This window comes from Rattus norvegicus, chromosome 2 (genome assembly GCF_021556685.1).
Source record: "Rattus norvegicus strain SHRSP/BbbUtx chromosome 2, alternate assembly SHRSP_T2T, whole genome shotgun sequence".
NCBI classification, from domain to species: domain Eukaryota; kingdom Metazoa; phylum Chordata; class Mammalia; order Rodentia; family Muridae; genus Rattus; species Rattus norvegicus.
This window is the reverse complement of record NC_141535.1, coordinates 180,028,658-180,044,935: the sequence shown is the minus strand read 5'-3', so window position 1 is coordinate 180,044,935 and position 16,278 is coordinate 180,028,658. Positions and strand designations below refer to the sequence as shown.

At 36.9% G+C, this 16,278-nt stretch overlaps 1 protein-coding gene across 1 annotated transcript; it reads right to left on the bottom strand.

Annotated features, from left to right (window-relative positions):
* Positions 1-7,701: 7,701 nt before the first annotated feature.
* Sprr2l1 (small proline-rich protein 2 like 1) lies at positions 7,702-8,682 on the bottom strand. Its single transcript, NM_001402085.1, is given in 2 exon segments — positions 7,702-7,981; positions 8,641-8,682. A coding segment is annotated over 1 exon segment (231 nt). The 5' UTR covers positions 7,963-7,981; positions 8,641-8,682; the 3' UTR covers positions 7,702-7,731.
* Positions 8,683-16,278: the final 7,596 nt, after the last annotated feature.

Genomic DNA, 16,278 nt, shown 5'->3' with positions numbered 1-16,278 from the left:
TGTGCAGGGAGCAGTCACTTCTGGTTTCCCAGGCTTGTCTGCCTCTCTGAAGGTTTAGCTCTCCCTCCCACGGGATTTGGGTGCAGAGAACTGTTTATCCGGTCTGTTTCTTTCAGGTTCCGGTGGTGTCTCAGGCACAGGGGTACTGCTGCTCCTGGGCCCTTCCCCACGGGAGCCCAGAGGCCTTATACAGTTTCCTCTTGGGCCAGGGATGTGGGCAGGGGTGAGCAGAGTTGGTGGTCTCTTCCGCTCTGCAGCCTCAGGAGTGCACACCTGACCAGGTGGTTGGGTCTCTCTCTCACCGGGTCTGGGAGCAGAGAGCTGCTGCGGGCCGGGATCCGCGGGTGTGGGACTTCCGGTAAACACAGAACGTGCCCGGTCCTAGAGAAATTCTGCTTTCCTGTGTCCCAAGCTCACCAGGCAGCTTTCTTGCAGCAGAAAATTTGGTCTTACCTGTGGTCCCGAGGCTCAGGTTCGCTCGTGGGGTGCTCCCCACGGGCTCTCTGCAGCGGCAGCCTCATCATATCTTAAATATAGAAATAGCTAATGGAAATATCTATGCACTTTTACTGCATAGAAAAGTAAAAATAATAGTAATATTTTCATTGAACAAGAATGAATTAAAATGTTTTAAATATTTCATAAGGGATCAATTATTTAAATTCAAAATATAGAAAATATTAAATAAATATGTAGTACAGTAAACATATATTGGTAACGTACAAGTGAGCTAGCATACTTTCTAAAGATGTGTCTTACCAATCCATGCCCTGGGAAACACAACACAAACTTCTCCTTACAACTTTCACAAGACAGGCTCCTCTGACTTTATGAAAGTCTAAACTCTTGTTTCAAGGGATATGATCAAAGTAAAGGACATTTCTTTTAGGACATATTTTACATAGATTAAATCTCATTATATAACTTACTCCTCAGTCTATATTCTTTTTATAAAGCTCCTATTGTATGAAAAAATTAACACAGAAAAGTGAGAATTTATTACATTAAATACTCTAAGCTCTTATGAAGGCCAAGTCCTATTCAGTCTAACACATTCAGTTTTTTCTTAACAATGGACTTCAGCTCAATTTCAACTTTGACCATTAACTGATTCCTTTAAAGAACATGATGCTGACATTAAATTTTCCTTCCCTGTCTTTAAGCGTTCCATCCCCTACTCCACTTTGTCTTCGAAAATAAGGTCTGTTATTTTGGTCATCTTAAGGCGGTAGCCCAGAGACCTAGAAACAAACATGATTGGGAAAAAAGTAAATGATTTTTAATGATGTTCTGTTAAACTCATAGATCTGTGATTTGTCCAATTGTCATCAGAAATGCTTCCTCTGACAGCAAATGAAAGTAGGAGCAAAGATATTATGAGAAGAGTCTAAATTGGAGGGAGATGAGGTCTAAGCCTCTGAGATTAAGTAACCCAGAGAAAGAAGAAGAGGAAAACCTGTAGGAGTCAGAGCGAATGGAGAATACCAGGTGAACCTGGTCCACTGAATCAACTAAGCAGACCTCATATGGACTCAGAGACAGAGCAAGCACAGTACCTGAAGAGTCTGTACCAGGTCCTCTGCAGACATAAGGCTGTTAGCTTGGTGGTTTGGTTTTCCTAACAGTAGAAGCAGGTGCATTTCTAGATCATTTGTCTGCACTTGGGATTCTTTTCCTCCTGTAGGGTTGCTTTGTCCAGCCTTCACATGAGGGCTTTTGCCTTGTCTTATTTTATCTGGTTTTGTTTGTTTTTTTTTTAATTTGTTTGTTTAATTTTTGGTGGTTTTTATTTTTATCTTTCTGTAAGCCCATTGTTTTCTGAAGTCGAAATGGAGGAGCGTAGATCTGAGGGAGGGCAAAGGTGGCGAATAGCTGGAGTGAGTGGGAGAGGGAAAGAATTGGTCAGGGTGTATTGTATGGGACAAAATTGTATATTCAATTAAAAAAACCTGAGGAAATAAAAGAGGGTGTCATGCTACCACCACATGCGTGTTGTTGGTTGACATGGAAACATAGATGTCTGAGACTCACAACCATGTATAGCCATTGAGAGTAGATACCAGATAACCCTGTACATCTAGTTCAATCTAGCATAAAAATGTATAGTAATGAGAGCTGAGGCCCAATTAGAAGGTCTTCTCTGCTGCTATACTATTTCAAAGTTTAGTATCTAGAATCTAAAAATTGTGGTGTTATTGGGTACAATATCTGCTTCCTCATGGCCTCAAAATAGGACAAGAAAATATCACAAAATATGAGGTGTAACTCAGTAGTCCCTGAGAGCCCCGACTTTGTAGAAAAAAATGTTAATTTGCTTTTTCAAATATTGGGGTTTTTTGTGTAAAAGACTATAGTATATAAATATATGTGAACTTGCTTTGGAATCTATTAAAAATACATGCTCAATACACAGATTAAAAGGATGCAATATTTTCAATTATATATACATATATATAAACATATATATATGAATGTATGTAGTTTCAAGAGTTTATTATGTTTACATATGGATATATATATATACGTATATATATATATATATGCCAAAGTAAATGACTTTTTTTTTCAAAAATAAAAAAAAGAGATGGACATGTAACTTCTAATTTCCCTACATTTTTTCTCCATCTTTATTAAATTGGGTATTTCTTATTTACATTTCAATTGTTATCCTTTCCTGGTTTCCAGGCAAACAGCCCCCTAGCCCCTCTCTCTCCCCTTCTATATGAGTGTTCCCCTCCCCATCCTCCCCCATTACTGCCCTCCCCCCAACATTCCAGTTCACTGGGGGTTCAGTCTTGGCAGGACCAAGGGCTTCGCCTTCCACTGGTGCCCTTACTAGGCTATTCATTGCTACCTATGAGGTCAGAGTCCAGGGTCAGTCCATGTATAGTCTTTGGGTAGTGGCTTAGTCCCTGGAAGCTCTGGTTGGTTGGCATTTTTGTTCATATGGGGTCTCAAGCCCCTTCAAGCTCTTTCAGTTTTTTCTCTGATTTCTTCAACGGGGGTCCAGTTCTCAGTTCAGTGGTTTGCTGCTGGCATTCGCCTATGTATTTGCCATATTCTGGCTGTGTCTCTCAGGAGAGATCTACATCCAGGTCCTGTCAGTCTGAACTTATTTGCTTCATCCATCTTATTTAGTTTGGTGGCTGTATATGCATGGGTCACATGTGGGGCAGGCTCTGAATGGGTGTTCCTTCAGCCTCTCTTCTAAACTTTGCCTCCTTATTCCCTGCCAAGGGTATTCTTGTTCCCCTTTTAAAGGAGTGAAGCATCCGCATTTTGGCCATCCTTCTTGAGTTTCATGCGTTCTGTGCATCTAGGGTAATTCGAGCGTATGGGTTAATATCCACTTATCAATGAGTTCATAACATGTGTGTTTTTCTGTGATTGGGTTACCTCACTCAGGATGATATTTTCCAGTTCCATTCATTTGCTTATGAATTTCATGAAGTCATTGTTTTTGATAGCTGAGTAGTATTCTATTGTAGAGATGTACCACATCTTCTGTATCCATTCCTCTGTTGAAGGGCATCTGGGTTCTTTCCAGCTCCTGGCTATTATAAATAAGTTACGATCATAGTGGAGCATGTGTCTTTGTTGTATGTTGGAGCATCTTTTGTGTGTATGCCCAAGATAGGTATAGCTGGTTCCTCAGGTAGTACAATGTCCAATTTTCTGAGGAAGCTCCAGACTGATTTCCAAAACAGTAGTACCAGTCTGCAATCCCACCAAAAATGGAGGAGTGTTCCTCTTTCTCCACATCCTCGCCAGCATCTGCTGTCACCTGAGTTTTTGATCTTAGCCATTCTCACTGGTGTGAGGTGAAATCTCAGGGTTGTTTTGATTTGCATTTCCCTTATGACTAAAGATGTTGAACATTTCTTTAGGTGTTTCTCAGCCATTTGGCATTCCTCAGCTGTGAATTCTTTGTTTAGCTCTGAACCCCCTTTTTTAATAGGGATATTTGTCTCCCTGCAGTCTAACTTTGTGAGTTCTTTGTACATTTTGGATATAAACCCTCTATCAGTTGTAAGATTGGTAAAGATCTTTTCCTAATATGTTGGTTGCTGTTTTTCCTAACAACAGTGTCCTTTGCCTTACAGAAGCTTTCTAACTTTATGAGATCCCATTTGTCGATTCTTGATCTTAGAGCTTAAGCCATTGATGTTTTGTTCAGGAAATTTTCTCCAGTGCCCATGTGTCAAGGAGGGCCATGGGAGACTGGATGACTTCTTCTCACTTTTGCATTTTTCTAGGTTGGCAAGACTCGTGGCATTCACTACATGCTATTTTAGAAAGATATGCTAAAATGTTTCTGAGAAGGAAAAACTATATGGTTTTAGTCATCTTCATAAAAATTTTCACTCAACATTATCCTTTGGAAAGTCACCATGAGGAATTTGACTGTTCTTTGAGGGAATAAACCAACAAAGACTCCTAAAAATCATGGAGACTCACATCTGTTCTCAAGGGACTTGGAATTGGACAGGAAATTCTGGTGGATGCAAGAGAAATGTGGATTAATCTTCACTTATTACAAGATAGTAGCTATTAATTTTATTGTCCAGTGTATAGAAAGGATTTGGTTAGTATTTGCCATAACCTTAACTAACCATTGTGTTTCAGTATTTAAAAGAGAAATGGTGGAAATCTGCAGTAATTTCCAATTCTAAATTAAGAGGGAAATCACGAATGTATCTTCATGTGCAATTTAGGAAATTATTTAATTATTTTTATTTACATACATAAATATATGTATATATACATTCATTTATTTTTTATTTATTAACTTATTTTTGGGTGTATACTGTAGCCATCTTCAAACACACCAGAAGAGGGCAGCAAATGCAATTATAGATGGTTGAGAGCTACCATGTTTTTGCTGTGAGTTGAACTCAGGATCTTTGGAAGAGTACTCACTGTTCTTAACCTCTGAGTCATCTCTCCAGCCCCAAGATTAACATTTAAATATCTGTAGAAGTGTGGCTCCATGAGAGGATGCTTCTTTAATTTTATGAGTGTAAAAGGAAGTTATAACAAAAGTGAAGAAAAGATAATTTTAACTTTTTAGAGACATTGTTAACATTCTGCAATATCTTGTTTTAAAGAGTGTTGTGTATCCCATAACAATTGGAGCTGAGCCTCTCTCTGACTGTGTTGCAAGACATTGGATCCCCTTTCCCTTCATGGTTGGATCTCAATAAGAAAGGATGTACTGTCTCTTATTGTGATTATGAGGATGGAGTACAACCCAAGGGGATGGGAGGGTTTCCACTTCTCTGAGGAGAAGAAAAAGGAGTAATGGGGGAGAGATTAATAACAGTGGAAAAGGGGGTGTTAGCAGCCATAATCCAGATGTTAAAGTGAGTAAACTGATGAGTAGCTTGGTCTTCATGTGGATTTCAAATAACAATAGAAGAGGGGCTAGCCCAAAATCTGTTGCCTCTATGTGAAACATGTTCTTCTAGCTGGGCTGCCTTGTCTGTGGCATCACAGGAGAAGATTGGCCTAGTTTCACAGAGACTTGATGTACCATGGTGGAGGAATACACAGGAGAGGAACCCATCTTCTCTTAGGAAAACGACTGAGTGAGGATGGAGTTAGAGAATATGGAAGGAGTTGATCAGGACTATGGGGAGAGAATGAGATATAAAGTTAATATGTAAAATAACAATGATAACAATAAGTAGAAGAACTTTAATAAAAATATGAAAATATTTCACTTCAGAGATAAAACCCCTCCTGAAAAACAAGATACCCAACTACGTCCACCTATTATCTGTAATACTATGTACAAAATAAACATATTAAGAAAATAAGAGGAAGATGAAAGGGGAGTATGATTGCCTATGTTAATAATGTGCAAGCCATATCCTTAATGGACCAACTGTGCTATAGTCATTGTGCTACTGTTGGTGGTAGTACAAGTGATGTTGTTTTTGCTGGAGTCAATGGGCATGTTACTGGTGATGGACATGGATATGATGCTCTTAGTAGGGATGAGAAGAGTGAAGATGGCAATGGTAGTGAAGATAGGTAGTTGATAGTGTGATAGCCTGTACTGTTTGTGATAGTAATGGTGGAATTGGTGATGAAGATGGTGATTGTACAGATGGAAATAGGATGGTAGTAAGGACAGTGGAAACAATTTGGACCAGCAGCTTCTAAAACTATCAGTTACACACAACTAATGAGGTGCCATAGTCTGTGAAAATCAAAAGGCAGGAAATAGTTCACTTGTTACTAAAGACAATTTTGGGGTATAATTGAAGTTTTCACAAATAACTGTAACAAGAATATGTTAAACATTTCCACTTATTAAAGAAACAATACCCCAAATTACACCAGAAATATTTTACCTGTGTAAGAAGGAGTATAATTGACATAGTAACAGGACCTGGCAGTGAAGTGGAGCAAACAGAACACAGATATTCAAATTGTAAAGGAGTAGATTAACCAAACAAACATAGAACACACTATGAGGTATTCCAAGGAAATAACACTAAAACAAAACTATCATATGATTCTGCAGTATCATTTGAATTCATTATATTTATAAAATCCTATAGATGGCCTACATAACCATCTATGTTTTAGCACTACTCAAAATATTCAAAATAATCAAGCTAGCTACTTAACAGACTATGAATGAATTAAGAAAATATGACACAAAGATATATTGGAGTAATAGTCAAAGATAATGAATAATGGTGTGATATCATTTTGAGAAGGTTGAATGAAATTGCATGTAACTATGTTATGAAAAATATAGACCTTTCAAAATTCAACATTGGAATTGTTCTTTAAATTATAACAGAACAAAAATGTAAGTATGATATTTCATGTAAATGAGTTACTATTTGGTTCATGGAAAAAGTCAAGGGAGAGCAAAATACAGGGTGGTATTAGGGGAATGTAGGAGTGTGTCCCAAATGGAACCTTCATATCTGAAGAGTAGATAGTCCTCCTGAATTAGCATGTGCTAAAGGAGATAGTGTTGTTATTCAGAGTAAAATAATGTGTCTCTTAAGGAAACAAATATGTAATAATCATTGTTATGACAAAAAGTCAGGCAAAACCTGATTGCAGCCATTCTGAATGACTTGGGAGCAATGAACTTTAGAACATTTGTGCTTCAAAAAGTAAAACCAACTCAAGAAAAAGAAAACTCATCATGTTCTCCAATGTATTCCAGGGACTGAGTAACATATTTCTGCAATCATGCATTCAAGAACAAATTTATAGGACTAGCTGGACAGCCCAGTAGGATCAGAGCTAATTGAAAGTGGTCAGGTCCCAAAATTTAAACACCAAAGTGCAAATCCATGCATAACATGTAACAGTGGACATATTAGAAGAAAAGGAAAACATTAATCCCATTCAGTAGATTTTGCTTTATTCAGGAAATGGAATCACAATTGCAGCATAACAATTAAGGTGACTGGCATCTTGAAAATCATCTTATGAGTGCACAGGATAGATAACAGCTACACTTTCCACAGAGCATCTGAGACACTGAATCACTGAGGAGAGATCATTGTCAGCAATTTCTTGAAACCAAAAGATGGAAAGCTTCTGCTAAAAGGTCATCAAAGACACATGGTGAGGGAAATGTGTAGAAGATTCTTCTACATCCAGGAAAGGCTTTGAAGGGAAGAGGAAAGTGTGCCTTTGCAAGTACATGAGATAGATTCTATATTCTTCTCCTTGTCCTCACGAAAGCTGAAGTCCTCACTTGCTCTTGGGTGGACACTTCTGCTGGCAGGGTGGATGAGGTTGCACAGGAGGGCATTTCTGCTGGTATGAGGGAGGGGGACATGGCACAGGACAAGGCTCAGGGCACTTTGGTGGAGGACATGGCTCTGGACACTTTGGAGGAGGACAAGGCTCTGGGCACTTTGGAGGTGGGCACACAGGAGGAGGCTGGCAGGGCTGCTTGCACTGCTGCTGTTGGTAAGACATAGTGCTGGAGTCTCAGGATCTGAAAGAGATTACATGAGGGTTTTCAGGGATGATCAATTCAGAGAAGAGAGATGGAGCAATGGAGTATCAACTCAATTTGTTTCTCTGAACATCAACATAATTTCCTAATTCCTATTATTTTAGGGCTTGCTGGCTTTTCTCTTTCCTGTCAGCACTAGTTTGCAGCAGCCTTGGAAAATGATACTGTGTTTCAGTCCTTTTCTCAAGAGAAAGTACTTCGTTCCAATGAAGCAAGTGATGATATTTACACAAGACAACCCCTTCAACACAGGCTGTCCCAAGTACTGGTGCCCTGGGAAATAACAACACCAGTTTCTGTCCTCTTCATTACATGTATCATGCCAGCTGGGTTGTCTGAGGCAGAAGAGTAAAGGAAAGCTAGGAAAGACTCAGGTCCTAATACATAGTTAAGTGTATAACCTTTCAAAGTACACCAACACTTACACATGAAAGAGAAATATCCTGTGTTCTTCAGGTATTATATGGAAAGAAAAGCTACTTATCACTATTATTGTATCCACTGTGAATTTTCTGAATGCTAGTTAGATCCCATTCATCCCATGACCAAAACTGAACTCAAGACACTTGCTCTGTCAAAATTGACTATAGCACATAGAGCAAACAAAATAGCAGACCAACTTAAAAAGAGAAACTCACCAGGTTCTCCAAAGTAGTCTAGGATGTGAATATCAGGAGTCTGCAATCATACAGTCAAGGACCAATTTATAGAACTGGCTGGATATCCCAGTGGAGGCAGAGATGACTGAGAGTGGGCAGGTCCCAAAATTTCCAAACCAAAATGCAAATCCATGCATGACTGGCTTGACTGAGACTCTACAAAATGGGAAACATCCTGTTCCTGGACATCATCATTGTTGAGAGCTGTGACTCAGTGAGTACTTCCTTGTTTTAAGTTTCAGTAAGATCTAACTGGTTGCCCAAGTTCTCTTTTGTGATTGAAGCAAATATTTCTTTCTGTGTTTCAATTCTCTTATATCTGAACTTATGTATTTTATTTGTTTTGCTTAAGCTTATTAAAATCTGTTGTGCCTTGGCCTATTTTTATTTCAGGTTTCTAGACTGTGTATGCAGTGAGAAAAAAAGAATCAATGACTTTAGCTGTGGTTTCACCGTATTCTTTGATAATCCTGTGCCTTGAGTTAGTTCTTGTGTCCTTCCTGACAATGTTGATTTTTGTGAATATTTGAAAATAGATTATTTTTAGGAAAGTTGTAACCTCATATCTTTTCCTGACATTCTTCAAGACTGCATGTTAAATGATGTTTGTGGTATGTATTAGAACTCAACTCTAATGCTAACCATAATATTTTTCATCATAACAGTACCAAAACTAAAATTTCACCTGTCCTGAATATGTTCTTTCTTAGGTGGTTACTCACAGAGAGACAAACACACATCTGACACAGAGAGGGGTGTGACAAGAGCAGACCTTGGCAAACTAACACAGAAACACGCACACAGAATAACCACCAGTCTTACAGTTCAACCTCCCATGTAGGTGCATTATCATTTCCTAATTTTCTAAGGCTTTACTTAATTATGTTTATATTAAAAGTGACAAAATGAATTAAAAGCTTATAGTTTTGTAATTTTTAATTTATTTATTAGATACTATTAAAAATGTCTTTTTTGATTATATACAATTTTGAATCAATGACAGATAAATATATACGGTTTTAAAAACATTTTTGAAAATGTCTGAATTTTTATTCAATACAATCAAATTTTTCAAACTGTAATTAAATATATTTCAACATGATAAATATTTTATTTTCTAGTATGTTGCTAAAATAATGGGAAATATGCACAATAATTTTCTAAAATTTCCTTCTGGCTTCTAGTTTATCTCCTGAATACAGTCCATGTCCAAGTGTTTATATACAAGACCTAGGTAAAAAAATATAATAAAAATGCATATCACATAGTAGTGTATGAGAATGTAAAAGAAATAGTCTAATCTGTAATAACTATGGACAAACTAAGGCATGTTACCTGAAGTTATTCAGGAAGGAGAATATAAAAACTATGCGATTTCACTCATATTCCATCTCTAAGAACTTGATCTCCCAGAGGTTTACAGGATGGTGTGGGTTTCTATGAGAAAAGTGTGGGTAAGGGAAGGACGTGGAAAGTTTTCTGAAAGAGATCTAAGCTACAATCAAAGCAAACATAAGTTCAGTAAAGTTTTTGTATTGTCAAATCTCTACACTACATGATTGTGTTTCCACCAAAATCGATGGTAAACATTGTAAGTGTGGGAATATTCTTACCTTGGTTGGAACTGTCAGCAATATTTGCATGAATCATAGTATACCTCATTATTTGCAGTATGATGAAATGACTTTAAAAATGGAAAGGAAATATCCAATTATAAGGTTTCCAATGTATTTTGATATTTTTAAAGACTATCAACACAATGATATACCTTGATAGAAGTGAATGCGTGAAAAAATGGGTATTCCAAAAAATGGATTAATTAGGCTTCTGTGAATTAGTAACCAAAGCCTACAACAGAAACTTTAAAGCCAAGCATAGAAGAACTAAAAATTACTGCTTCATGTAAAAAAAAAACTACTGAGAAGGTAGAGCTTTATATATACATGCTGAATATTTGTTTACAAATTTTTATTAAGTAATCATGGATAGGCATGAAGAGAGAAATTCATCGTGGAAAAGACATAAATCTCTTGTGCATACCACTCTCATCCATAGATAATCATCTATAAGGACACACAAAAATGCTATAGCAAAAAATATCCTTCAGATTTAAAATATGAAATATATCTCATTAACATAAAAACCTACAGGATGAGCTATACAATGGGTGTAAAATGCATATTCTTATCAGGATATAATTTCTCTGTTATATATCATAGTTAATTACAGAAAATAAAATAAAATACCAAAATTACCAAATATAAATAAATTAGCAAAAATAAAAATTAGTACTTTCCTGTGTTTTATCAAATGGAAAGAAGTAGAAACAAACAGGAAGAGCAAGATTTAAAATTGTACAAATCCAGAGATATTGAATAATTTTCTTTGATTATTAGAAACTCAAAGTTATGTGTAAAACTTTAACTTTCTAGAATTGAATGTTTAAGAACACAGGATATATACCAAGGGCAGTATATTTATAAAAATATAAATTAAAACAGAAGTTTTGTTTTTATATAATCATAAAAATATTTCTACATTATACATGATTTTTCTATAATAGGAGTTGAAACTATTTCTCTCTTCATGAAGCTAATATAATGTTGATGCCACAGCTTCCTATAATTCAGGTACTGAAATGGTGTGAAAATCTTGATCAGTTATAGAAATTAATTCTAGAAATATATGATTGGGTAGAAGACCATGAAGAAGGCTTTTCTTTTTAATTTAACAAAAAATTTTTGGCATTTTCACTTTACACCCTGCTCACTGCCTCCCTCTTGATCACTCCTTCACAAAAATCCTTACCCTTCCCATCTTGCCTTTTCCTCTGGTAAGGATGGGCTCTCCTGGTTATCCTCACCCACCATGGAACTTCAAATCTCTGTGAGGCTAGGTATATCTTTTCCCATTGAGGACAGAAAAGGCATCCTAGGTACAAGAACAAATTCTACCTATAGACAACAGATTTTGGATTATGGGTTATAAAACATTTTAAATATAAATGCCTGTCAAAGACAGTTTCAACAGGTCAGGTAAACTTAAGGAAGGTATGGTATAGGCAATTATTCGCTCTGCAGACTTTTTCTGAAGGAATAAACTTTAATTATTGGTTTCCCAGAGAAAAACTCTCTGGGGAAAGAGAAAAGGGCAAGGGAACACACACACACACACACACACCAAACACCAAACACTATGTGTGAAGCAAGGTTCCACAAGCTCCAAACATTTTCTATCTTTTCCAATAGATTATGTATCCCAGTCAAATCTTTCAAGCAATATAACAATGACAATGAGATTGTATTCTATCTTCATTTATGTGAGTAATTACCATGAATAACAAACACTATTTTCTATATTAGTGTTGCGTGATTAAACAATTTATGTAATACAAGTAAGAAAAATTATGTCCAAGAATACACTTAAAATCATACCCAAGCAATTTATTATAAATTAAAAAATGTAAGCTAGGGGGTTTGGGGATTTAGCTCAGTGGTAGAGCGCTTGCCTAGCAAGCGCAAGGCCCTGAGTTCGGTCCTCAGCTCCGACAAAAAAAAATGTAAGCTAGCAATATATTTACTGACAGAGAGTCTCTCTTACTGGCAGTCTGAAGTTTACGGTTACAAAGAAGGAAACAATCACCTTACTATTTATCTTAAAATGCAATCATAAAAATCCTTAAGAGAAAGTCACAAATCTTAACTTTTATGTAAATCTTCAAATAGCACAAACAACTCACAAACAGCTTTTTATTAAATAGTATCAGAAAGCTGAGAGCAAAAAGTGTACAGGAAATTATTTATCACCTTGGTCACCAGCCCAGACTTAGCAAAAATGCACACCAACTCACAGTTTTGGGGCTGCAATTGTTTTTGTTCCATGACATGAAAACTCCTTCAATTATCACGAGTGTAACTTTCTGAACTTTAAATGTTTCTCCAAGATTTTCTAAGTAAAAGTCACTAAGAAAAATATCTTACCCTAATTTTACTAACAATTTACATCTTGAAAGTATTTCTAAGGGTGGTAGTTAAATCATAAATCTTGTTCAGCAGCAATGCTTGAAAAATATCCATCACTAATATTGTGTTAGTCACACTGCCCATTGAGGAGCTGGAAACCCCCTAAAATTTTCATATAACTCATAGATTAGGAGGGTGATGATGGCCTTGAGAGCAACAAACAGTGAAAATCTCTACAACAGCATGAAGTCCTCAGGATACTTAGTTCTCAGGTCTCTGCCTCTCCTAGACATGCCATTGATGTTGTATAATGAGTGGGCAGTTTTTTGGTGTTTTTATGCATGCACCCCAAAACATCTACAACAACCAATGATGGATTAATATCTAAATGGCACAGATAACAAAAAGTAAAGAAAGACAAAGGAGAGGAGGGGGAAATATTAAAAAAATTACAATACTGACAGACAGAAAGAAAAAGGAAGAAAGAAGGGACCAAAAAGAAAAGAAAGAAACAAAGTAATGTAAAAAAGAGAGACAGAAGGAAGGGTGGGAAGAAAGGAAGAAAGGAAGGAAGGAAGAAGGAAGGAAGGAAAGAAGAAAAAAAGAAAGAAAGAAAGAAAGGAAGAAAGAAAGAAAGAAAGGAAGGAAGGAAGAAAGAGAAAGAAAGAAGAAGTGGCGAGAGTGATGGTTCCACGGTTAAGAGTATTTAACTTCTCTCAAAGGACCAAATTCTCTTTCCAACATGCACATCTAACAGATCACAAATTCCCTGTAACTGCAGCCCCACAGAACCTGGCATGCTCTTCTGGCATCCTATGCATTGTATTCACATGCCTAGACCCAGGCACAGAAACATACAGGTAGGTCCACATAATTAATGGAATGAAGAGGAGGTGACTCCTGTGGGGAAAGTGATAGAGAGGTCAATACAGAAACAGTGGAGAGACAAGTTACAAATAACATTAAACTTGTTTGATAAAACCTCAAGAAATCATATTAATTTATATTTGTATAAGATTTACTAAATTTAATTTATCACACACTAGGAACACAGGTACTTACTTGATTCCAGATGTATTAGCATTACTTCTCTGCAGTTCTCCTCTTATGCTTTCAGAAAATACTCTATATTCTGCTAAGTGGGGGAAGAAATTCAACACTCCCACATTCAGGTACAACCCAGAAACCTTAAATATCAGAAGTATGGCAATATATGCAATAAGATGTCATAACTGTCATTAACATGTTGGGACAACCCAAAACTGTCATCACTGCTTACCGCTGAGAATACTGCGGTGCCTGAGTGACTTTGCTTTCAGCCTGGCTTCGTGGGTATCTGTATCACAAGTCAACACCTCAACAGCTGATGAAAATATACAGGAAATGCACAGAGATATAGAGACAGACACATTGGAAAACACAGGAATCTCATTTTACAAGGTAAAATAAATGCAATGTATAAGCACAGTATGTAAGCAAAAGCCTATATATTAGGTTAACAGAAGAAAAAAATTCCCAAAATTCCACTGAATTTCCTTTGTGCTGGATATCTCCTGCTGACCATTCATCCTGGACTTGAATAGTTTGTATACCTATTGATATGCTGGGAGAAAATACACTATTTGAAAATGATTTTTAATTTAGGATAGCTTGTGGGTTAAGGTTCTGGGTGTCTTCTTGACTCTCAGCACTGAGAACCTCATGAATCCCAAAGCAGTGCAGGTCCTGTGCATACTGTCATATTCTCTGCAAATTCATATGTTCACCAGTTCTTTTGTGCTTATGAGGATAATGACTTCAACACGCATATGAGTCTCAATGCTGTAGTAATAGGATGTGAAAATAGGTGACCTTGTCATAAATGTCTGACAGTGGTGATGTGGAGTATTAAAAGACCTCCTCTAGTAATTAGAGAGTTCACACAGTGGAGGGATGGTGATGTTAACACACCATCAAATGATTTGACCTCAGGGTGTTCATATCAGGAAGCGATGCAAGGACAAGAATAGAAGAGAATCTGAAGAAATGGCAGATGTGTGAACCCCCCAAATTGTCATCCATCACATGGGCAGGCACCAAACCATGACACTATTACTGATGCTATGTTGTGCTTGCAGATGGTAGCCAAGCATGACTATCCTCAGAGAGGCTCTATGAGCAGCTGATGGAAAGAGATGCAGATGCTCACACTGGACTGAAGACCTCTATGGAGGTGCTGGAGGAAGATTTGAAGGAACTTAAGGGGATGGTAACCCAATAGGAGTACCAACAATGCCAACTGACCTGGAACCCTGGGAACTCCCAGCAACTGTGACACCAACCAAGGAAAAAGCATGGGCTGGTTTAAAGTCCCAGGTACATATATAGCAGAGTACTGCTTTGTCTGGACTCAATTGGATAAGATGCCCCTAATCCTGTTGAGACTTAGTGCCCAAAGGAGATGGCATGCCAGGAGGAAGAACATACTCAGGAGCTAGAAGGAAAGAGTAACACAGGGGGGAGAAAATTCTGCTGGTATGTGAATTGGAACTGGCAGCATTATGTATAAATGAATAAAGTAATGAATAAAAGAAGCAAGCAAGCAAGCAAGAAAAATATTGTAATGTATCTGGTATAGAATAATAATAAACTTTGATATCTTGAAGTAATTATAGCCATTATATCCTCATACTTGGCTATATAACAACAACAGTTCATTGTGGATAATGAGGTATTATTTAATAAAATATAAAAATAGCTAATGCCAATAGCAAAAGCATTTATATTGCAGAGAAAAATTAATAATCATATTTTGAATGATGAGAGTATATAAAAAGATTTTATTCCTATATTTTATAAATGATCCATAACTTAAATTCAAAAAAGAATGGACAGCATCAAATAAAAATACAGTACAGTGAGTGTGCTGTCAAGCTGCTGATATATGCTCTCTCCTGTTTCTTTCTGCAGGCACTCAGAGCTGAGTTTTTCTCTTAGCACAAAGCTCTAGAACAAAAAGAAGCAAATACACCCAGGAGGAGTAGAAGGCAGGAAATAATCAAACTCAGAGCTGAAATCAACAAAGTAGAAAAAAAGGACCATACAAAGAATTAAGAGAACCAAAAGTTGGTTCTTTGAGAAAATCAACATGATAGATAATCCCTTAGCCAGACTAAAGAGAGGACATAGAGTGTGTCCAAATTAACAAAATCAGAAATGAAAAGGAAGAAACAACTACAGAATCAGAGGAAATTCAAAAAATCATAAGATCCTACTACAAAAGCTTATATTCAACAAAACATGAAAATCTTCATGAAATAGACAATTTCCTAGACAGATACCAGGTACCGAAGTTAAATCAGGAAGAGATAAACCATTTAAACAACCCCATAACTCCTAACGACCAAGGTCTCCCAACCAAAAAGAGCCCAGGTCCAGACGGGTTTAGTGCAGAATTCTATCAGACCTTCATAGATGACCTCATACCAATATTATCCAAACTATTCCACAAAATTGAAACAGATGGATCACTCCTGAATTCCTTCTACGAAGCCACAATTACTCTTATACCTAAACCACACAAAGACCCAACAAAGAAAGACAACTTCAGACCAATTTCCCTTATGAATATCGATGCAAAAATACTCAATAAAATTCTGGCAAACCATATCCAAGA